Raw genomic sequence first — 24,316 nt, forward strand, 5'->3', positions numbered from 1 at the left:
ACGGGGACCGCAGCTTGGAGGGTGAGGATGGGTCGCTGGGGTGGGTGGAAAGGAAACTTGGTGGTGAAACGATGAGCGAAACGGCTCCTGGGAGGCTCTGAAGTAGACGGGGGGCATTTTCCATCCCTCTCCATGAGTTTGCTGTTTTCTTTAAATGTTAACGGTTTCACGTGTTGAATATCCTTACGGAGGAAATCCCATCTCTGGTGCCTCTCAAGTGCCAGTTGTTTTACTACTTATTAAAAATTGAAATTTATCAGCTTAATAGAAAGGTAAAAGAGTTTTATCCCTCCTCCTGGGCACGCGGTCCCGTCTTGAAATACAAATTCCCTCCAAGGCTGCTGGGGTGTTCCCCCATTGCAGTGTCAGGTACCTGTAGGCGATGCTTAGCATTCCCAAGGCATATTCTTAAGGTCAATAAGAATTAACTGTAAATTAGTTAAAGTTTCGAGTGCTTGCGCTAAAGTGGAGCATAACAGAAGCCTGGTCTGCTCTTTGCCAGTTTAAGCCAGATCTGGAGGGAGAGAGGGGTTATCAATAATTAACTGGGATAATTCAGGGGAAAGTATTAGGGAGTTAATGAAAATGTGAAATAGCCTAATTATCTTGCAAGTAGTTGGGAGTGATTGAGCTGCTGAGGAAGAGGAGGTGTTGCACAATTAACTGCTCGCAGGCTGCTGTTCCCGACGCAGTCCCGGGATGATGTTGGGACCCAGCTCCTCGGCCGTCACCCTGACCCCAGCAGCCGGTGGCTCCGCGTTAACCCAGTGCGGGACTGAGGGTTTAAAACCAAATCGGCGGTGTCCAGCCCACGGCGCGTCGTGCGCCTGTCGTTCCTATTGGAAACAAAGCTGTGGATGTGTTGGAGCCTGTCCGAGGGTCAGAGCTTACGGCTCTGACGGACCAGCCTTGGGGGGGGGGGGTTGCACGGGACATCGCTGCCCCATTGCTGTCCCCAGTGGGGGGACCAAGTGTGTGGCTGTGCCGGTGGGGGGGGAAGGTCTGTGCACCCCCCCGCAGCTCACAGGCACGGGAGCCGTTCGCCTCTGCTTCGGCGGTACCTGTGCAAACAGAGTTGGGAATCCCTGCCCCAACATGGGCTTTTATTAAAAATTCTATTTTAATTCGATTTTAATTAAGCCTAGGATGGTGTGGTTGGCTTTAATTAAAGATGGGGCCGCTCCTGCGTGCTGAGAAGCCTTTGGTCAGCAGGATGAGCGCAGGGAAGGTGCTGGTACTGCTGGGCATGGGTGAGTGGGGTCCCGGGGGGTCCTGGGGGTCCCCCTGCCCTACAGACCCCTTAGGGACAGCCTCGGCACCGTGGGGCTCAGCCTGGCCCTTGCTGTCCCTCTGCAAAAAGGAAGGGGGAAGGTAAAATGGCTTTTGTTAAAATATTTTAGCAACACCTTTGCTGGGGCATCCAGACTCACGTCGTTCCTCATGGTCGCTGGGTGAGTGCTTTCGGAGAGCACCGCTGTTGCGGGGGTAGCTCGGGGCTTTCCTCTCCGGTTTATGTCCTCGGGAACACCGCAATGGCAACTGCAGCAAACCCAAACCATCGTGGGTTCCGAAAACTGAGCCCAACCGTGAATTGCTGAGCTCGGGTACAATCGGTGCTGGTTTGTAGAGCACAGGCTGAGAAAAGCGGTATTTCGGTTTAACGTGGGCTCTCCAGGCTCTCGGATCACGTCATCCCAAGCATTCGCTGTTTGGTAATAAACATTTTATTGCCCATTGAGGAGAGTGACTGTTTTAGGTCTTAAGCCCATGTTTGCTGAGAGAGGGTTTTGGGCGTGTGAGCAGCGTGAGGAAGGAGCTGCTTCCTCGAGATGTTTTGCTGTGCGGAAATCCCGGTGGCATCCGAGGAAGCGCTGCAGAGCGGCAGAAATGCCCCAACAAGTCGCCCAGAGAAGCTGCGTGAAGCAGCCTGGCAAACCCTCCGGCAGGTTTCTGGCCATAATTAGAATTAAACGTACTTTGCTGGCTCGGCTCGGGCAGGGGGGAGGCCCAAGCAGCAGGTTGGAGGCGTGCGAACAGCGGCGCTCGGAGACGTGGGGTTGGTTTTTGCTCGGTTCCAGGCAAGCAGAGCAGGGAGGGGACGGGGCGCGGGGTGCGAGGGCCTGATCCTGGCTTGGGAAGGTGCTTCCCCGCGGGAACCCCAGCGGTCAGCCCCTCCGTTAAGCCCGGTTATTTGGGGCAGGGGGGGAAAGGTGCTGAAAAGGTTGGGGGAAGCACCCATCGCCGCCCCCAGGATGCATGTACCCCCAAAGGACATCCCGCCTGCCCGGGCACTGCTGGTGCCAAACGGAGGGGCCGGGCTGCCGGGTGGTGACACTGGGGACAAGAAGTGGCTCTGAAAACGCTGGTACTGTCCAAAAAAAAAAAAAAAGGGGGGGGGGGGGAATAATCCACAAGTGGCTTTTGCCTCTTGTTTGGGGGCGGGAGTTGTGCGGGGCCCAGCATTGCTCGCAAGTGCTTTTAATAAAGTGTTCTTTCCTACGTCCAGGGGAAAAAAAAAAAACAAAAACCAAAACCTCAAGCCTTTTCCCATTACATAAGGAACAGATGCTGCTGGGCAGAGCCCCACAGCACAGCCCCAGCTGCTGCGTGGCCCGTCCCCTCCCGCCCTGGGGACCCCGCTCCACAGCCCTCTGGTGCTGCCGCTGCGAGCAGAGGGATGGGGATCCCCGAAACGCCCCGTCCTGCCCCAAAGCGCTGCTGCCAAGAGCCGGACCTGCTGTGGGACCCAGCCGCAGCCCGGTGGGAGGCTCCATCCTCATCCTCCTGCTCTTCCCGCAGGGATCCCCCGAGCAGGGTTTTGGAGCTCTCCTCTGCCCTTGGGTGGGTCGGCTTGGCCTGAGGCAAGCAATGTTAAAAAAAAAAAATCCTCATCCCACCTGGATGAGGAAGGAGAGGGTGTACAGGGACAGGCTGGGGAAGCTCCTCGCCTTTCCAGCGAGCCCCGAGGGACACGGGGTGCTGCAGCCCCAGGGGGAACCTCGAGTTTCCCAGCAGAATTCTTCCAAGTTCAGGCAAAAGGGAAGGTCCTTCTAGGAAAGAGCTTGTCCAGTCCCAACTCTTTCCTTTCAGTTAAGTGAAATGTCTGGGTTATACTTGATTTTTTTGCTTTATTTTATCCCTTGTCATAGTTAATATTGGGGTATCGGTACTTTTTCCAAGAGAATTCCTGATCCCTGGAGCTCGTCCTGGGATGCCTCTGGGTGTGGAGCAGCTCGGGTTGGATCCCCATGTGTTTGCTGACCCATACAAGTGATTTTGTGTTACGATGGTGGACGTTGGCTGGGTGAATGTAGGCATCTACACAGCAGCTCCTACACAAGCCATGTCATTGCTTGGTGCCTCAGTTTCCCGTTGTACTCCAGCACTTGCCTGCTGGGTTCAGTGCTCTGCCATCTGCTAAGAACAGTCCTAGGTGGGAGCAAAGCACGTGCTTATTCTGTGTATTTACTGCATGTATTTCTATGTGCACACAAACATGTAGGGTTTTTTTTACTTCAGAAGAACTATTGAAGTGGTTTGGTCATTTCCCAAAGTATTAAGCAAACTTCTGAAAGCCTTGTGATCCCTCCCTGGGGGAAAGCAGCCTCCTGCTCGGGACAGAGCCCGCGCAAGGACAGCTGCCCCGGTCGGGGGGAAGCAGGGCTGAGCCCCTGGCACCGGAGCAGAACGCTGCTGTGCTCTGAGCAGAATGAGTTTCCAGCCCAGGGCTTTCAGCAAGAGACTGCTCTGTTTTACGCGGCCGGGGAGGGGGAGCGCGCACGTCACCCCGAGCACGACGGAGGGAATGGGGACCGCGGCTTGTGACAGCACGGAGGAAATGAAGCCGATTCAATCCCAGCTGAGCCCCGCGAAGAGCGAGCTCCATCCCTGCGTCCATGTGGGGTCCATCGGCGAGGGCTCCTGTGCGGGATGCCGTGGGAGCGAGCTGGTGGGACGTGGCTGGGACGCAGCAGCAAGAGCCGCCGGGCCCCTGGCCCATCTGCGCTGCCTGCCAGCGAGGGAAACCGCGGGGAGCAGCGGCAGCTCGGGGTGGCATTGCGGTTCGGGGAGCCATGCCGGGGGCCGTGCCCACAGGGACCCGTCAGCTGCCTCCCCGCTGGCCCCGCGGGCTCGGCTCGGGGGGCTCCGCCGTTGGGGAAACCGAGTCCCCTCTTCACCAGGGTGGGCAGAGGGGACGTGTCCACCCCCAAGAAGAAGGGGGACGTGGAGGGCTCTGGGGGATGTGAGGGGCTCTGGGGCAGGTGCCCGTGCTGGTGGCAGGGGGGACCCGTTCTGCAGCCCCTGGCTCTCCTCATAGGGTGACATGCCTGGGTAATTTCTCCGGTAATTAATGCCTCATTAAAGTGCACAAGGGAACAATCAGGGCAGTGAATTTTACACAGCACAATGGCTGGGCCCTGAGAGGTTTTCTGCCTTTTTTTTTTAAAAGGAAACAGTCTTTTTCTGGCCTTAACTGCTTGCTGTCTGGAGGCAGAGGAGGTGGGAGCCTTGGCGGGCATCTCCATCCCCAGCTGCTGCTTGGGCTTAGCTCCCGTGGGTGCACACCCCCGTGATGAGATTTTTTTTTTCCTCTTTGCAACCCTACGTGGCGAGCCGGCACCTCCAGGACACGTAATCTGTCTGGAGGCTGGGATGAAAACCAGCCCTGTCCCAAAAAACGCACGGTTCGAGATGCCAGTTGCCACCACTGAAACTCACTGGGGTGGAGGAGGAGAGGGCAGGAGGGATTTCCAGGGCTGGGAAGGGGGTCGTGGGGGACCTCTGAGGGGGACCGACAGCCTGCAAGTGCCCTCTGGACGGTGCTGCTGGCGGGGCAGAGCGACAGGGAGTCTCCTCCTGGGGACAGACCCTGGGGGGGACGAAGGGGAGGCTGAGAGGAGGTGAGCAGAACGGAGAGACCTGGGCAGAGGGGCTCCTAGGAGGGCTTTGGAAGACGAGGAGATGACTGGCGGGGTGTGACAAGGCAGCGTCCCTGCCTGGCAGGAGGGGAAGGAGAGAGGTGGTTGCGTTTGGGGAGCCCCTGGGCATTGCTGGCTGGGTTTTGGGGCTTGCTCCCGCTCGTCCTCGTCACGGCATCAAGTCGGAGCAGCCGTGCCTTAAGCCCTGACCGTGTCCCTTTCTCTCCCCAGGAGCCTGATGCCGCGGACGCTGGAGGGGCAGATCACGATGGAGAAGACCCCCAGCTACTTCGTCACCAAGGAGGCTCCCCGGCGCATCTACAACATGTCTCGGGACACGAAGCTGATCGTGGTGGTGCGCAACCCCGTCACCCGCGCCATCTCGGACTACACGCAGACGCTCTCCAAAAACCCTGCCATCCCCAGCTTCCAGGCCCTGGCCTTCAAAAACATCAGCACGGGACTGATCGACACGAGCTGGAGTGCGGTGAGGATCGGGATCTACGCCAAGCACCTGGACAACTGGCTACAGTACTTCCCCCTCTCCAAATTCCTCTTCGTCAGTGGGGAGAGGCTCGTCAGCGACCCGGCCGGGGAGATGGGCCGTGTCCAGGACTTTCTGGGTCTGAAGAGGGTGGTGACGGACAAACATTTCTATTTTAATGAGACCAAGGGCTTTCCCTGCCTGAAGAAGCCGGAGGGTGGCAGCAAGCCCCGCTGCCTGGGGAAATCCAAGGGGCGGCCGCACCCCAAAATTGACGTGCAGGTGGTCCAGCGCCTGCGGGAGTTTTACAGACCCTTCAACATGAAGTTTTATCAGATGACAGGGCAGGACTTTGGGTGGGACTGAGCCATCCACAGGGCACGCCACCGTGCTGGCACCTGGTCTGCCCAGCAGCGTGCGGAGCCGGGGCTGCGGTCCAGGGATGCTCGTGGCTGCCGTGGTCCAGGGATGCGCGTGGCCGCCCTGCCAGCAACCTCCTCCCTTTGTTCTAATTTATATCGGACTTTTTCCAGTGAGAAACGGACCCTTCTGGAGTAGAGAGAAATATTTAAGAAATAAAACCACAGACGACCCCTCTCCCCTCCCTGACCAGATTAAATATTCTTCCATATAAATCTTGCTAATCTATGTTAGCTGTGACCGTTCTCGGTGGCGAGTGGGAGCGTGTGAGTGCACGGGTGGGTGCGTGTGCGTGCCTGGGGACGACGGCTCTGCCATCCACAATAAAAGCTTTGGAAACCAGTTGGCCTTTGGGGCGTGGGGCCAGTGGGTTTTTGCTAAAGCAAATTCCGGTGCTGAGCACAGGCAGCGGCTGCTGTCGGGCGGTGGGTGAGGCCGGCCGAGCAGCAGACCCCAAGCGTGGGGTATGGTTTGCAGACAGAAAATAGTCTACAAGAATTTCCTAGTTAAGAAAAACAATTAACGGCAGTAAGTTTTGAGTAAATGCCAGGTCCGGGGTTAGGGAGAGGGAGTTGTGTATCACATACCTTCTTATGTTCTTTGAGTAACCCAGATGATAAAGCAGGGCATTTCTAACCCTTAGGATGAAAATCCCTGCTTCTCCCGAATTCACCCAAGCAGAGCAAACAAAAGCCCCAAACTCTGACCTTTCCGTTCAATAATCTCAATAGATTTTCAAACCTGCAGCCATAGAGGGCCATCATGGGAGGCTGCAGAAATTAGTTTAATCTGAATTAACTGGTTTTCCCTTAATTAAAGATGGGGAAAACACGTAATTAACCTCTAATATCTTATTAGTGACTTGTATTTGTCTCTTTAATGAGCTAATTATGTGTTTTCAAGGGCCCTCAGGCCCCGCATTGTTTGCAAATATGCTTTGGCTGCTGTTTCTTCCGTCCTGCAGCATCCCAAAGCTGACCGTCCTGCCAGGCCTGCCCTGCCAGCCGTGCCATCGCCTCCCCTCCTCGCTGCCGCTGTCCAGGGACGATGGAGGCGGCAGGTACCGCTTCTCCTGGGATGCACACCGGGCACAGGCCCCTTCCATCCCGGCTCCAGGGTGGTTTTACACCGACACGTCGTGCTACAACTCTCCTCGCTCCTGTGTCCCGGCCGCCGGTACCTCCTTTGTGCCCCTTGGAGGTGACGCGTGTTTTCTGTACCGATGCTCCGGGCTGTAGCTGACTGAGGTTGAGCACCTTTGTCCTGGTCGGCCCCTGGACTCGGCTGGTCGCTGCAGGGACAAGTGACGTGTGCCAGGACGGGCTTAACGTGATGTTGGAGTTAAATGCAAACAGTTGCCCGGGGAGCGGGGCATCGTGGTGTGGGTCCATGCGTGTGCGAGGGGTGCCGGGGACGGACGCAGATGCCACCGGTGTGGTGCCAGAGCCCGGCGGTGTTAAGAAGCTGGGATATTGTAAAAGAATAGTAAGAGGAGATGAAATCAGGACTGGTTTTCTGCTGGTTAAAATCCCAGAGCCCTCCGAGCGATGTGGCCATGGCCGGGAGGGTCCCAGCACCCCGTGCCCGGTGCGGGGTCCCCCCGGCCCTGTCCCCCCGGGACTGCAAGTGCCCCGTCCACCGACCGACCCACCGGGGGTTGGATGTCGGAGCGGCTGGAGCCTCTTGTCAGCCTCGCTGGCAGCTCCGCATGATGGACTGCGCTCTGCTTGTTTAGGTTTTGTTTCCAGCCACGACATTCGACCAAATTATTCTCCACGAAGGGCTTTAAAGTTTCCCAAGTGCCTGTGAAAGCCTGGAAACGCTGATAGTGATCCTATTTCTCAGCTGAGTGACTGCATTCAGCCCCAGCCATATTGATATGCAAAACGTTAAGGGTCCCGGCTCTAAAGATGGTTTCTGTCTGCCCTGTGAAAGGGAGCCATACTTTTTTAAAGCCCGGGCCTTTCTAAAGCCGCACAATACCATATAGACTATGCCATTTAAAGCATCTGAAGCGACCCAAAATGTATTGAAAGCTTGCTTTGCAGACTCATTAAGACTACTCAATAGGTTCTGGCAAATACCGTGCCAGGGCTGACCGCACGGATTAAGACTTTTGAAGTGTTACACAAACCCCCTGCTTAAACTAATTGCTGCCCCGCAGCTCATGAGGTCAAGTATTTGTATTCATTGCCTCCGAGAGGAGCCACTTATGGGTCTGTCCAGGTGAAGTCTGCACTTCATTAGATCAAGACAATAAAAGCGGCTTTGGGATGGAAGGGGGAAGGTGCCCGGGATGAAATCTCTGGGCTCTCGCTCTGAGCGCAAGCAAGCACAGGCTTAACATCCACCACGGCAGTTTTGGGTCGTTTCTGTTGCTTTCAAGTGGAAGAGTCCCCAGCGGAGCGATGTGCTTCCGACCGAAGCTGCTCGGTGCAGGATGGGCCCGTGGCTCTGCCGGGATCTGTGTCGAGTTGCTCCCCGGTCACCTGCAGCCCGTGGGATGCAGCGCCCAGGTCCCACTCGCGCCGTCCTGCGGTGTGGGTCCACCCAGCGTCACGGGGGTTTCGGCTGGAGAAGCGAGTCGGCATGCAAGGGAAGGGCTGGGGCGTGGGAAGGGTGGGCATGGCTCGAGCGGTGGGCTCACCGAGCGGTTCTCCATCGTGATGCTTCCTTCCCCAGGCTTGGGTGGGTTCCCGTCACCGGCAGGACGGGGATCCCATCAAGTGCTAATGCAACGTGTGTTTCTCCTGTCTATCCAGAGGAGAAACTGCCTTTGTCATCACTGCCTCACCCCCTAATTAAAAAAATGAAAAGTGAAATGAAATCTTCTTCTTAAATGAAAAATGAGTAGCTGATTTTCGGAAGGTGTCAGCCCGCAACTCAGCGGAGGCTCTTGTGCCATGTCACCGTGAGCCGAGGACTACTGAAGGAACTTTGCCCCTTTATTGTAGGTGCTTTAGTGGAGCTTATTTAAGAGGTCTTTCCCTGGTAACAGGCAGTGGGCTCTTAGGGAAATCTAAGCTCAAACCCCCTTTGCAGTGTCTTTTGTGATCATCGCTATCAGCCCGTGGACCCCATGATGCTGCCTGGGAAGCGGCACCACCGGGGACCGCCGGCCGGCCGGGGCGGTGGGGCTCCGACCGCTCACCCCGGCACACTGCGGTCCCTGCGCAGGGGGTGCCGCGGGGTCAGGAATCATTTGGAAATGCCCCCCAAAAACTCCGGCGGAGGCTCAGGGACAGGCGTCACGCTGTATCGTTCTGCACAAGACCTCTGGAAATAAAGTTATAAAAAGATGATGCTGAGCTGCGCTGATGTCTTCTGCGTGCCTGCTATTGCGCACCGCTGGGGCGGGCTGGGGAAGGGACTGCTTTTTGACTTTTTCTTTTTTTGACTTTTTTTGACTTTGGCTGCTTTTATGACTTTTTCCCTTCTTTGCGTCTACCTCAGATGATTGCTAAAAAGCCAGAAACCTGGAAGGTGATGTTTTCCCCCAGGACAGCAAGTGCTGGGAGAATGGGCTTGAAAACTCAGGCGAGCAGCCGACGTCTGTTTGCTGGCGCTTCCTCGGGGAAGCGTTTCTGAGAGCGTTCGGGCAGTGGTGTGGCCTCGTCTGCTTGCTCAGAGGACGATGGAAAGATCCCCCACCCTGCCAGAGCTGCAGAGCTGCCTTTGGGGCACCACGTTAAATGGGGGAAGTGCCAGAGCAAGAGGGTGATGGAGATCCAGCTTTGCTGCCAAGTGTGAAATGAAGTTTTCATCCCTGTCTCAGTTAACCAAAGTTTCAATTTCTAACCTCATTTTTGTTTCGAAAATCCAGCTATCCATTGCTGGATTTGCTGGATATCCATTGCTGGATATCCATTGCTAATCCAGCTATATTGTGGTTCCCCTGCCCTGGGCCTCCCCCTCCATCCCAACTGCTCCATAAGCCAGGAAGAGCAGGGTTGCAAGAGCTTTCACAAATTTTTATTTACTCTTTTTTCTTTTATACCAAATTTAGGAGAACAGAAGGGAAAGAATAAAAATGGGGGGCGGGGGGGGAAGCTCAGAAAGGGAGAAATTAAATCTCCTATGCCTTTGCATAGGTCTGGTGATACAGGAGAGCAGCCGGGCTGATTTGCAATTACACATTTCATCTTGATGTGCCCTGGGAATGTTTTATAACCTGTAACAGGGAAAGCCACGCTTTTCCCTGAAAACACCCCATCCGTCCCCATCCCCTGCCTCGCTGCGGTGTGTGCGGCAGCACCCGTCCCATGCCAGAGTCCCCAGGTGGGGCTCGTGCTGCCGGGGCCGTGGGGCACCTGCGGGCTATAAATGCAGGACCTGCCCCAGCTGGGGAGGGTGTCGAGGGCTGTCCCAGCTCGGGGAGCAGGATCTGGCCGGTAAGGGGGGGGCTGCTGCTAGGGATGTCGGGCATCCTTCGTGCTGCTTGGGGGGGCTGTAGGGACGGCGTGGTGTTTGGGGATGGAGCAGCGTGGCCGCGCGCAGCAGTGCTCAGGGAGCGTCTGTGGGTGCTGGTGCATCTCAAGGTTTCTGGCGTTTGTGCTTGGGGATCTCCAAGAGGAGCTTTGTCTGTCCTGTGGTGCGGTCCCGCTTCTCCCCAGAGCCACTGGCGCTTCTTTGGTGCGTGATGGTGGCTCCGGGGGAGCAGGGCAGCAAGCAGGGCCGGGCTGTCCCTGCGGGACGTGGCTGGGCTTCCCGGTGATCACCTGCAAACCTCTGCTTGAGGATGCCTGGAGCCACGATGCTTTTTGCTGCAGGGTGCACTGTGGTGGCCTCCCTTCCTGGCCAGCACAGAGGAGAGCTCCTGGGAGGGACGTGTGTGTCCCCTTGCAGTGTCCTGCCTTCCCACGAAGCCCCCCAGCAGCACCCATGGCCCTTGAGCAGCACCCAGGGCTGCCAACTCCGCCGGCTTCTGCTCTGGTTTTGATGATTTCAATACACAGAATAAACTCATGCCATATTCCCCAATAGACAAGAAAATGCCCACGCTGCGGGAGAGGCCACCGTAATTGCAACCAGGTGCCCAGTGGTGGCTTCCAAGTCATGTAGAGCGTGGGCTGGATCCCACGTGTGGGCACAAATAACCACCGTCAGGTGTGGGCAGCTCCAGGGTACGCGAATGTAACGAAGAAAACAGAGTACGTGGTGCTCGTGTCTGATGCAGGAGCGAGCTGGGCTGCCTTGGTTCAACCTGTGCCCGGATGTTGGGTGAGGTTATTCACTGGTTTAACTGGAGTTGGGGTGAGATGAGCACAGCCCGTGTGCTCAGCCTCTCTGGAAGCCTGTGAGCAGGTAGCAAGATGCTTTTAGGAAAATAGTAGTTACTTACTGAAATAATTAACCAAATGATTTATTTGTGAGCAACCTGCTGGGATTGGTGCCCGGCTGGACTGGGACGGAGCACGCTGCTGGCATGTCCCCATTGCGAGGGTGTCTCCGCGGGTCCCGCTGCAGGCAGGGGCCGGATCCCTCAGCCCTGGTCCCCCCTGCCACTGCCCGGGTCCCCCCCCCTGCTGCCTCCAAACCCCATGGCTCCTGAGAGCGAATGTGAAAGACATGCAAGTGGCGTGGCTGCTAGGAGGAAAGCAGCTCCGCTAAGTTTATTTGCATTTCTTGGTGCAAAAAAAAAAAAAAAAGGATTCTCTGAGCCATTTTGAAAGTGCAAGCTGCTTCTCCGTTTGGATTTTAAATCTTGCCTGTGCATTCAAAGGGACGTGGTTTCCGAAGGAGGAGGGGTGCCAGCCTCGGCCTCCTCCTGTGCAGGTTTAACTCAATTGCAGGGGCATTTTAAAATGGCTTGGTCACCCTGTTTGTTCTGAGGGCTCGGGGTCGTCTCCATCCTGCTGGTGCTGCCGGCAGGGCTGCAGTGGGTGCATGGGCTTGCAGAGGTGCTGCTGCACATGGGATTTGTGACAAATGTGGTCAGGAAGAAGAAGAAGGTCTCCTTTGCTTGCAGCGTCCTTTTTCCCACTCCAAGAGCTGAGATTATGGTCGTGCGAGGGGGCCGGATCCTGTCTGGAGGCAGCGCGGCCCCGCAGAGCCGCCCCATCGGGCTGTGCACCCTCGCACAGGCTGAGCGCTTCCCTCGGCTAATGCGAGAGCTCTGATTTTTTTGGTCTTTGATTAGAAACAGCAACATGTTGCCTCACATAATTAATCAATTTATATCAATAGAAAGAATAAATTGGTGCTTTTCTGGCAAGCTTTCCCCTGGCGGGAGGCGAGCCCCAGGCTTTAATCATGTACCCCCCCTGTCGCTTCCCATGGGTGCGGGGTCGAGGGAGACACATGGGATGGGGCACTGCCACCGCTGCTCCTTCCCCAGGGGCCGCAGACCCACAAAGCGGGCAGGAGGGGGATGGCCGGAGCCTTTGGGGCTGGCTCATGGCGGGGCACCGGGGATGCCACGTGGGAGCCGATGTTAGAGGTGAGCAATGGTGCCGGAGGGTCTGATTCTCCCGATGTACCGTGGCTGGCGAGGGATGCTGCAGACCACGGCCAGACGATGAAGCTGATGCTCCCACCACCTGGGCAGGAGCAGGCTGGCGTGGCCGTGCCAGCTTTGCCCCAGCGCTGGCATCTGCATCCACGCAGGCAGCTGCTGCCTCCAGCCCCGCCTGGAAGTCAACAGGGAGAGAATTTTTCACTTTTTTTTTTTCCCTTTTGCTATGAGTGCAAACTTCCATCTGACGGCAGGGGCTGACTGCTGGAGAGACACCCCGCAGCAGCCGCAGCACGCTGCCAGCAGACGCCAGTGGGAAAGAAAGTGCGAGGGATGGAGGGCAGCGGGGGAGAGGCCGGGAAACTGGGAAATGCTTCTGGTGGGGATGGGAAGGGGGCTTGTGCAACAGCCAGCCTTTAATTAAGGGTCTTTAAAGTGTTTTCCCAGCTGGTTAACATTGCCTTGCCATATTGGAGTGGTTTAGAAGCAATGCTCCTCAGGAATGAGTCCCTTCCTGTCAGCCCTGTGCGCGGGTGATGGGTCCCCACCCCACTGTCCCCGGTCACCCATGCCTTCTGAAAAATGGGGCAGAGAAAAACGGGGCCGTGCCTGGGTGGAGAGGACAGGGAGCCCTCTGCACTCGCAGAGGGGCAAGGCAGGGAAGAAGCCCGTTTCTCTGACCTGGTTGCAACACCCAAGTGTCTTTAACGCAGCTCCTGCAGCACCCAGAGCGGTTCGTGGGGGAAGCGCGCCGGTGGCATCACCGGGCGCTGGGAGGGGACAGCGTGGTCTCGCACCCAGAGCACAAAGGCTGGATTGTGAGTGCCAGATCCAGCTCTGGCACCAATATCCATCCCAGGAACCGGCCCTGGGGCTGTGGGGAGGTCTGGGGACAGGTATGAGAGGTCAAAGCTACACCTGAAGTGCAGGAGCTCTTGTCCGGCAAGGTGGGCACGGTGAAGGTACATGAATACTGTCCCAATCGAAGTGGGCAAAACCCGCTGCTCTGTGCCGTACCTGTGGCTGCACTGATGCTTTTTGTATTGCCTCTAGAAAAAAAACCAAAACACATAAAACCATCCAAGTTGGAGAAGGGTCAGTCTGGAGCAACCTTCGTGCGTGTGCAGCTGAGCCGGTGCTGCGGAGCTGCTTCACACCCAGCTACGGGTGGGAGCATCCTCTGAAGCCGCTTGCTCCCCTTCGGGCACTTATTTATGCCCGGCTGCTTTTGGTTTGGTGCCATGGGGCTGTGCTTGCCACAGGACGCATCTGCTCTCTCTGCTGACGGTGCTCAGATTCGCTCTGCGTGTTTCCTGCCCCTCGGTGCTGGGTGGGACTGCACTGCCTTTAGGTCTGCCTTCAGGTCCGTCTTCACGGCAGGTTTTACATACGGCGACACGGCCCTATGCTGAAGTCCACCCTGAAAGGTTTCTGCTCTGATCTGGCTCTAGTTGCAGCGGGTATCAGGTACCTCGGAGGCCCTTTCTGCTGCAATTCTCATGCTGTTCCCCCCCGCGGGGTGCTGCCTCCCCCGCTGCAGGCAGCCATGCTGTCCAGCCCCTCCTGCCCGCAGCCGCAGGAGCCCAGGGCGGGGGTGATGGGCACCCACTGGAGCTAATGGCTCTGCCCTGTTTCTTGCACCTGCAATAAATCTGCAGAAATGAGCTTGGGTGAAAGCGTTTGCCCAGCTGCCAGCTGGGGATAGGCTTCGCTTTGCACATAAACATGCGTAGGGGTGTTTGTGCTGAAACTCCTCGGGGACTTGTTCGGCCTTTTTAAGTTTCATCCGCTCACCCAAAATCTCCTGCAGCCTTTCTCCCCTCTGTCCCACACACCTCCGCCAAAATTGCCTCGTACAAAATCCTCTTGGCGGTGAGAGCAGAGGTGCCCGCTGGCCGCGGGGACGGTGTGGGTGCGTGCTGTGATGCACCATCCCTGCTTTGCCAGGAGATTTATTAGTGTAGTGAAAGGGAGGAAAGTGCCCCATGAATCACTGTCACACCAGGACATGGCGAAGCACTGTAAATAATGCAGGGAGCTGGTATTAGCGTGGTGGTCTGCTCCGGGGGGCTGCGGCGGTGCCCCCAGCCCTGCCTCTCCTCTTGCATTAGGTTTAAGCTTCTGGCAGCAGGGGCTGGGGCTGGGCAGGGGGTCCCGCATCGCCCTTCCTGGCTGCGGGCAGGCAGTGTGTTTCCAGATGGAGGTTATTCCCTCCGCTCCCGCTCCCCCGTGGGCCGGGCTTTCCCAGCGTTTCCAGGCTCAGCGGAAATCTGTGGGTGCCAAACCCCGCTGCGGAGCACGCCGCGTGTGGAGCTGTCTGTGTTTAAAAGCCAGTTTTGTGCGTTTCTCTGTAACCCTAAACTTTTCTCTAGAAATGAGTGCAAACTGACAGTTGTCCCCGTCTGGGATTTTTCTCCTCCTCCTGCCGAGGTTTCAGCCGCCAGCTGCATTTGCAGAGGAGGAGATGATGCAAACCCGGCTGCGTGCGGGCTCAGGGCGTTTTGCTCAGAAAGGGAAAAATCCCGCTTTTCCAGCAAAACATCCCCTGGCTGCTGGAGCAGGCAGCGTCGCTGCAGTCTGCTCTCCTGGTCCCTTCATCGCAGTTGGGGCTGAGTGACGGCACGGCTGAGCACCATCCTCCTCCTCTTCCTCCGTGCACCCTGGCCTTGCCACAGCACTCCCAGCTTGAGGCTTCCCACTCTGTCAGCTCCAATGGCGTGGTTAGTGCTGGGGCTCCCTCTGCTTCCGCAGTGCTATTTTATCTTTGGAAAATATCGCAATAAAAGCTAAAAAGCAACTTCAATAGTGTAATGTTAAGAAATGGCTGGCAGAAAAGGGCTCCTGCCCAGGGCCAGGGCCACGGCACAGCCAGGGCTCCCAAGGACGGATCCACAGCTGCCACTCAATGATGCAGAAGTGGGGGAAAAAAACCCCATAAAAATTAACGTTTTCTGGGCTTGGCTGGTGCGTACCCATGCGCCTTGCTCAGGCAGGGGGAGGACAGGCTTACCCCAAGGCTGGCACAGCAGAGATTCCTCTTGCCTTCAGGACAGGTATTGGGGTTATTTGGACCTGTCCGAGCTAAAGGCCGGTCATGCGCTTGCTTGTGCAGGATGGGATCCTGGTGCAGCCCGCCCAGGGACCGGTGCCCGTCGGCGAGCGGGACGGCACACAACCAGGCAGCAAAACGTAGGCACAGGCTGAAGCGCTGCCCAGAGCAAGTGCCTGTAACTGGCAAAAAATGTTCCAAGTCCGGAGGGGCTTTGCAATAATTTCCACATTCTGTAATTTTTCTCAAGAGGGGAAGAGAGGCAAGCCTGAAATAATTACCCACACAAGCAGTCATTGAAATGTTCTTTACTGCGAGCACTGATCACTTACTGTATTTAACAAGACAATTTTGGCTCTCAGTGCATAAAAGCAAGCAATGATTAAAGCTCTTGTTTTCAGGATCCGTGAGCCAAAGCACAAAAGTCTATCGCTAGATCCAAGTCTGAGCTTGGCAACCAGCTCCTACCCATGGAGTGGGCCAAGGTGAAGCGGCTACGCTCAGTCTCTGTGGGGTTTGGGGTGCTGGGGAGTGCAGTGGGTGCTGGTCCCCCCATCCTGCTGATGCTGGGTGCACGGGGGCATCTCCGGCAGCGGGGACTTGTGCCTTCAGCCCTGGAAGTGAGTCGGGGTATTTTGCAGGAGGTGGAAGATGTTGCAGCTCCTCGGGGCTGTGAAAGGTTCCTTGGTGGTGGAAAGAAAGTAGGTGCTGGGCTGGAGGGCAGCTCGGGAAATGGGGCCAGCGGGTGTCTGCTGCCGTCTCCCTCTGTGCCTGCGGAGCAAGAGAGGATATTTGGGGGGAGCCTGGGAAGGCAAAAGGCCCTGGTGTGCACAGGTAGCGGTGCGAAGCAGGGGGCTTGGCCGGAGGCAGAGCTATCCGACAGCTTATGCTGCCCAGAGTCGGAGATCCCGCTTTGGTGCCCAGGGTGTCTCAGGCTGTGCTCACCCTCTTTGGGACAGTGACCAGCTAAATTGGAAGGAGCTGTCCCCTGATGCGAGGCCCCATCAGGGTATCACGCTCGCCCCAGGGTAGAAATTAGCAGAGCTGCTGAAAGCACCCTTTTGTGCTGTGCTGTGTACCACCCTGCTCAGAAACGCTGCCCCGAGATGAACTGGGATCAGCAGGGCCAGAGCTCTCAGCATCACTGGGGACGTTCCTGCAGCAGCCCCGTCGCTGCTGTCATGCATCAGAGCGGGGGCAGGCTGCAAGGTGCGGGGCCCCTGCGTTAGCAGAGGACGTGGGGACGCTGCAGGTGCCACCAAAGGTGCTGCAGCTGCTGTGTGTGCAACCGTCGCAAGAGGACCTGTGCACAAAATCCACTCCTGCCCGCAGGTTTGCACAACTCCCCTGCTCCTCTGCCTGGTCCCTGATCGAGGACCTTCTCCGAGACTGGCTTCATGGCTGAGATGTGAGTTTGATGCAAGATTATCTTCTCCGGGAAGTGATATTTTTGCAGCAAAACCAAGAGGAGTTGCCTGTGAGTGCCCTTTGGGACTGTCCCATACGTACCACGTGGTGCTGAGGTTCTCTCCTAAAACCAGGCCGTGTTTAAGATGCGCAGCACCCTGCCGTGAGGGGCAGCCGTGCGAAAGCCAGAGGAGCGTCTGCTGCAGCGCATCCCCTTCTGAGGGTCTTTATTTTACCCGAGACTCTTAAGGCTGCCGATGAGGCAGGATGCTGAGGTCGGTGGTACGATATCTTGGTGCGAGTGTCCCATGGAGTCTGACTGTTGGTGTCGCGTCGTGGCTCTGCATTGGGCTGCTGGCAGTCCCTGAGCCGCTGGGAGAGCTGGCATTAGCGGGACGAGCTCTGCCCGGCGTGGACAGGCAGCTCCAGCAATGCTGGTGGCAGTAGGAGCTGGGCATGAATTCGAGCCTAAGAGACTGGCTCCTTCCGGGCATAAATCAACCTCGTTTGGTTCAGCGCAGCTGCGTGATTGACATCAGGTCAAGATCTGGTTCAGATCTTCCTACTTTGCTTGTTAAGCTCCTGTCCTTGAGGATAGTGTTGGTTCACCTTTGAGCGAAGATAAATGAGTCCCAGTGTAGCAACACTAAATCTATCCAGCCTTGTGCTTGGCTTTCCCGGGTCTCTCTCCTTGCTGCAGGACAGGGAGGGCTTCCAGGGGAATACTTGGGACAGCTGAGAGACACGGTTCTGCATGGACAGCATGATGCAGAGTCCCCTGTTGCCTTTCCCCTGGAAAAAGTGCAAGAATTCAGACACTGAATAAATTCCACAGACAACTATGCTAATCAAGCAACTGCTTATACACAGGGCTGTTATGTACTGCCTTCCTCTTCTCCCCGAGCATGGTCAAATCAAACCAAACAAAGATCTTTGCAGAGAGCTTTCATTTCTAGCGGTGGTCTCCTGGCTGTCCTGGAGCGTGGGGTGTTGAGGGGTGCTGTGGGGATCCAGCTCTCGGTGGGGCTGCGTGTCCCTCGGGTGCCTCTGCTCCAGCTCGGACGCAGCTGAGCAGTTGCTTGTCTGTCACTGCCCTTCTGGCATTAACGGGGAGCATCCCATGGTGGGCCCAGGGCTGCATCCCCTGTCCCCAGGGATGTCCCCACAGCACTGGCCATCCTGGCTGGGAGCCCTGTGCCAGCCCAGGGCACAGCTGCCACCGGGACCCGCCTGGGAGCTGCACCGGCTCTCTTGGCTTCGTTTTGGATGAAAAAGAGCATTTCAGGAGCGGCTCCGTCAGCCCTGCGCCGCTGGTGCAACCCTGCCAGCCCTGGAAGGGATGTGTGTTAGGCCCTGGCAGATGGGCAGCCTTCGGCCGTGTCCTCTGCTCGCTCGGATGAGTTGTGCTTGTTGGAATTATTTACTGCACTGATCAATAAATACTATAGGCAGCGGGCTGTATTTCATGAATGCAATGCTCTACACGTGCCTACTGCTATATTTCAAGAGCATAAATAACACTGGGGCATCAGCAGAAATTAAAACCAAACAGAGATAACTTAGAACAATTTACACCCAGAATTTTTCAACACGGGGGAAAGGAAGGAAGGAAACAGCGGCTTCAGACAGTGCTCCTGGGCTGTGCCCCTCACTTAATCGAGCCTTTCTCCTGCCTTTCCCGGGGTGCTAGGTTGGCTGCTCACGGCTCTGGCTTTGCTCCTGCCTCCAGCTGAGGCGATATTGGCTGTTTCCCACCAGCACGGGCAAGCCACCTGCTTTCTGCACGTCCCCTCACACATGGGGGGACACGGTCCTGGGCCGGCTGCTGCCACGTGCAATTCAAGAGCCGCCTTTGGCACGTCCCGCCTACCGTCAGGCCCGGCAGTGGCACGCCGGTGTTTATTTTGCTAGCGAGCATATAATCCAGCAGCATGTGCTGCAGTTGCTAGGTTGTTGGTTTTCCTTCAAAACGCAATATAGATTTAATTATATGAAAACAAACTATAATAAATAGAGGGGTTGTTTAGTGCAACCTCCTAAGCGCAGGCAGCGAGCGCTTGATTCCCCTTCCTTCTGGTAGCGTTTAAGCGTTTCCCCTGCATCGGTGACGCAGACGTTCTTCATAAATCAGTGGAGGTAGGAGCACATTTGCTCCCCCGTCTTTGAAGAGGCGTCAGATCTCCGAACAGAGGCTTCTTGCTGGGTGATCCTCCGGGGCTGGTTCTCATTTCCTTGTAGGAGGTGGGTCTGGAGCCCATTTTGTGCGTTTAGGAAGGCTTGGGGGGGAAGGGGGAGGAAAAGGAATGACTTTGCTTCGTTGACAAAAAAAAAAAAAAAAAAAAGCCTTGACACCAGGAGCACTGTGCACCATTAACATCCCACTGACACAATTATTTACCAGGAAGACGCGCGTATTGATTTGGCAGTAACCGCACACGCCACGGCAGGGCTGAGGCTGCGGGGATGCCGAAAGGCTCCGTGAGCGTGGAGCCCAAACCCGGGCTCGCTGCTAGCCTTGGTTTGGGCCTGATCCTGCCTAGGTGCTCAGCAGGCCTGACCCTGGCTGGGTTAAAGCCACTGTGGCTTTTGCTGCTCTGGTGTCACCCTGGCTTTGCCATATGCCCAGACCATACGAGGAGGGCGATGGCACGGAGGGCTGTGCCGGAGGCGGTGGGGAGCAGCTGCTGGTGGTGAGGAACGTGAGATGGCCGCGCTCCCCATCGACTGCTGCCAGTCCTTGCTGGCAGCTACATCTCCGGAGCACTCTGCTCAGCAGCTTCAGCGACCTTTGCAAAATGTCAGCCCCTGTTACGGATCTTTGCTAGGAATTGCATGCCTGGCCCCTCGGAAGAGGGGACAGTGAAGGATGGAGACAGCAGGGGATGCGTGTGGGACCCTGGATGGGCAGTTGCTGTGCTCTGCTGTGGGGTCCCTGTGGTGCTGGGGGGCTCTGGCAGGGTCCCCGCAGCGCCTGGAGGGTCCTCATGCCCGGTACAGCTGGCAGCGGGGCTGGCGAGGGCCCTGTGCCGTGTTTCTGCTGTGGCAAGGGGTTTCTTGCTGTGGTCACTGCTGTCAACCCTCGGGAAGAGCCTCTGGGTGCACCCAGCCTTTGGCTGCAGTAGCTCCCAGGAGGACGGGGATGAATGGCAGCACTGGGGAAGGGCAGCACCTGTGGCTGAAGGGGATTGCATCTTCCCTCGTGCATTTTAATGGAAGAAAAACTACCAAGGCAAGGCATTGAGAGCCCCCAGCTTCTGGGGGCAAGGTGCAAGGGAGGTCGATGAAGAGGGAGGCCTCCTGTTCAGCTCTGCCTAATTTTGACTGTCTTGGAGCAAGGGTGTTAATGCACGACAGCTGCATGGTGGCACAAGGCGTCCGTCTCTGTACCGTGGCCCCAGCTACTCTCGTACCCCTCCTAAATATCTCCTGTGCACGCATTACCTGGGAAGAGCCATCAGAGAGATGTGTTGTTGCACTAGCTTAAGCTCTGCATTAGGGCCAGGTTGCCTGAAGAGGAGCATAAGCGGCTTTTCCTGCTAGCCCATCACTTCTGTGGCAGCCTTGGCATGTGCCAGGCCTCCAAGGAGCTGGGCACTAAGGACGGACACCCTTTGGACGTGCCCTGGGAGATGCCTTCACCCGGGAAGGGCTCGGGCGCTGCCTCAGGAGAGCAGCTGCCCCGGGAGAGCATTGCCGGCTGCAGCCAGGACCACCACGGTCATGCAGGCAGCCACAGCAGGAAGAAACTCCCTGGAAGAATTTTAAGGAATTTATCTGGCAGTTTTTTAAAGGTAATTGTAACACGAAGGTTAAGCTGGAAGATTTCTGCCTTGCTGGGCCATTTCCACCGAGGAGCTGGCAGCAGGCAAGCTGCTGAGTGAGGAGTCGGCGTTGCCATATGGAGCTCTGCTCTGGCTGCTTGCTAAAGAAAAAATCATACAGGGCCAGGACTTGGCAGCCCTTCTCCACAGAGACCACTTGTGTGAATAAATGTTACTCATCGGCGTTACTCACTGCTACAGGATCTGGCCCGCATTCGTAAAGAACTGCATTTTGGCCTGGGTTCAGCAAAGCACTCACATATGTGCTCAGTGCGAAGCACAGGAACTGTCCCGGTGACTCCCTGGGAGAAATTTTGTGCTTAAACACACTCTTTGCTGGATCTACGCTTTCATCTGACTTGACTTTTGTGCCTTGAATCTCCCTTGGCTTTCCCGGTGGAGGCAGCCTCTGTGTTGGCGAAGCTTGCGCTCCTTCCACATCTCCATCGAGGCTGGCTGAGACAGGAGCCTTATAAAAGGGGAGCTGGGGATTTGCTAAACAAGGTTGTAATGGGGAGGCTGAAGCAGGCTGGCAGGGCTACATGTTATTTCTATTGTTAGGAGCAGGGAAGAGGGAGGAAGAAATTCACTGAAATTGGAAGGCTGGGCATTTAAGAATGATAAATCAAAAAGAACCCAACCAAAACCATTTTTGTGTGTGTTATGTGTAAATAGTTTGTGGGACTTTGTAGCCATGAGGTCCTCCAGAATCTGAGCGCAGAAGATGAGACGAAGAAAGCGTGAGGCTCAGGTAATGAAGTCATCCCCGTTGCTGTTAGATGGGAGACGCTTTGGAAGGGAATCAGACTCGAAGGCTGGAAGTCACAAACCCATCGCTCACATCCCAACCCGGTTCTCCACAGGCTCCCTGCTGCCTCTTTGAAACCATGGATTTATCCATGAGACACAGGATCCCGAGTTAGACTGGCTTTCATCTGCGTGGCGATGGCTGCTCCTCTGTTTCTGCACTCATCTTTAATCTAGCTCAACCGACTGCAGCGGAGTTACATCAGGGACACATTTGGCCTCCAGTATTTATACACGCAAGTGCCAATTTCCCCTTTCGTTTCATAAATGGGTAGTTAAGTACATTAGCGAGCCACGTGAATCGGGACAGCGATCATACGGGTGAGCTCCAGGAAAGGAAATACTAATGTATAGCAAGACAAGAACAAATTCAAAAGAATAGAAGAAACTCTTGTTAGATACGAAGCGCCTTGCCAAGCCAGTGAATCTGGATGTAGTTAGAGAGGTGTACAGTACACAGAAGAAGTCTGTAATATTTTATTCCAGGGATATATATTTCCGGGACAAGTTGTTAGATTGACCTCTAGCGTTCATTTTCTTAAGGGAAAATTTCTTGATAAAGTCCTGTTTTGATCAGGTCTCGTACCTTTGCACTCTGAACAGGCTTTGGGGGGGAGGTTTTGTTTTTCTAAGGGATAAAACCTTAAAATGTCAGTGTCAGTCTGCAGGAATTTTCTAACGAGCTGGCTGACAGGCAGCCAGGCGTACCGTGGAAATGTTGACACGATTACCTAGGAAGGGGCTGGATGTGGTCCTGGCTCTCGGAGGCAATGGGAGGCTTGCCACCGTCACGCCAGGGCCAAGTGCTCAGCCAGGAGATCAAAGGTATATTTTTGCTGGAAAGTTTGGCTTGGACGGGTGGTTTGGATTTCACTGGTGCTGTGTTCACTGAATTCTGTGGTGGGGGAAAAAAATTTATTTACTCTAAGATCCCCGTTTTCTTTTACAGCCATCCCCATATGTCTTTGAGAATTATGTCCCAAGTTTTCTTCCTTATGAACCGCTCAAGCAGGGATCGAGTTTTAGACTTGGTTGGAAACTGGAGCAACTGAAGGTTGGAAGGGTTTTCCCCCAATTTTGTCACTGGAAGACGTTCATCCCATGCGTCCTAATTGGTATTGTTCAGTATCACGTGTCTCAAGCTGAAATCCAGATATAATTTATTTGGTTTTGGTTTCATTGATTTGAATAGCTGAAAATGTTTGAACGGCAGCCAACCGATGCTAAATACCTTCTTTTTTTTCTCCCAAAGCGTTCTTCCCCAGTGTCAGGGAGCTGTCACTAAAACTATTTTTAATTGTTGTATTTTTAAATTAATGATATTTTGTTGGAAAATATTCACCGTTTGTTTGCTCATAGAGGGAGGAAGAAATTCTGGTCTGGGGGAAAGTGATGAAAATCCAAGCAATTTCACTGGCCTCACTTAAATTATTTTGGAATTATGTGCAGGAGAAGTTATCCTCTATAGCCTGAATGTGCTCACGCCCCTTGGAGGCTCCCAAAAGAAGCACTTTCCACCTCTGTGGTTTCAGGCAAGCTAAACAGCAGGCTGAGGGCTTCACAATCTCGGGCAATCAAAGCCTGATCTTCAAAAAAGCAAGGTAGAGTATCACTGTGCGGACAAAGTGAAGTGAAGAAAAAAGACTTGTGTCAGTCTTTTCAAGCAGTGAATTCCTACATGAACATCTGATTCTTTTTGCTATAAAAAAGACACAGAAGGATGAGTTCTGGGATACGTTTATTTGCTAACTATTCGCTGAAAATATACCAACTACTTAGCGACTATCCACAAGGTCTTAGATTTCAATTGTGGGGTTTATTTTTTGCTAAAATTCAGCGATGGCCACCTGACGTGAGCTGATTTCAGTGCACGGGCTGGTGCGACAGCTTGCTTTCCTCTCTGGGTCGTGCCAGCTTGCCTGCGTTGCATGACGTTTCTGCTCCACCCTTGCGCGAATGTTGCAGAAGGGATTAATTAGCGTTGAAATAGTAATGAACTGAACTTACTGATGAACGGGCATCCAGGCTCTGCCTTGGAGAGCGAGGATGCTGCCTTCCCCCAGCACGGACCGCTGCAGAAATGCCGTGCTTGCTGCATTCGGGCCCTGCAGATGCCATTCGCTCCCTGGCCGTGGGGAAGGCTGGGTCTGGTTTTAAGCAGTTTCATGTGAATTCATCAGAGAGAACAGGGAGACTTTGTTGTCTTGAGAGCAGCTGTTGTTTCAAAACACCGTCCTTCCTGGACAGCTGGAAAGAGCAGAACTTACATGTCCGACATAGCTTTACACCTGAAAGAAGGCTTTCTTCTTCTCTGCCAGCAGCAGGGCTTTCCTCGCGCAGAAGAGAGCTGTTGGCATCCCCACCCGTGCCCTTGGTGCGTCGCCCCGTTTGCTGATGCACACGTTCGGTGTCTGCGCTGCTTGCAGGCACGCAAGCACCGCTCGTGCTACTGCCGTGCAGATGCACCAGTCTCAGGTCTTGGCGTCTTCCCTGGACCAAAGAAGCCAGAATTAGCACAGACTAGGCGGGAACCAGCCATGGTTCGTGTTCATCTTAAAATAAAACTCCAGGTTGCTGTGTTTTCCTGTGCTGCAGGAGGTCACAGGGCTGCTCAGAGAGAGGAAATCCCACTGAAATAGCACCGGGATGATTCCCGTGCCAGGAGGGGGGACGTGGGGCAAAGCGAGAGATGAACAATGATGGGGACAGTGATGGGGAGAAATTTAGATTAAATATCCCTCAACACACTGAGCACCTGTTGGCTGCATCAGCACCTGCATTACTTCTGCTAAGGATGTCCATCATTACTCCATCAGCACTCCCGATTTGCAGCCAGTTCAGGTATCAGCCAAAGCCGCTGAACAGTGAATACCTTTAATAATTTGCTGCTTTTAATGCATTCAGTCAGGCCAATTACATAAAATTACAGGTCTGCCCTTTTCATTTTACAGATTC

At 55.3% G+C, this 24,316-nt stretch overlaps 1 protein-coding gene across 1 annotated transcript in view; it reads left to right on the forward strand.

The window, feature by feature from the left end:
- The window catches only part of HS3ST6 (heparan sulfate-glucosamine 3-sulfotransferase 6), a 41,212-nt gene extending 35,208 nt beyond the window's left edge, over positions 1 to 6,004 (forward strand). The window contains exon 2 of the mRNA XM_075514944.1: positions 5,151 to 6,004. Coding sequence (XP_075371059.1) covers positions 5,151 to 5,769 — 619 coding nt within the window. The 3' untranslated portion in view covers positions 5,770 to 6,004. The remainder of the gene's footprint in view (positions 1 to 5,150) is intronic.
- The last annotated feature ends 18,312 nt before the right edge of the window (positions 6,005 to 24,316 follow it).

Source organism: Mycteria americana, chromosome 12 (genome assembly GCF_035582795.1).
Source record: "Mycteria americana isolate JAX WOST 10 ecotype Jacksonville Zoo and Gardens chromosome 12, USCA_MyAme_1.0, whole genome shotgun sequence".
In the NCBI taxonomy this organism is placed as follows: domain Eukaryota; kingdom Metazoa; phylum Chordata; class Aves; order Ciconiiformes; family Ciconiidae; genus Mycteria; species Mycteria americana.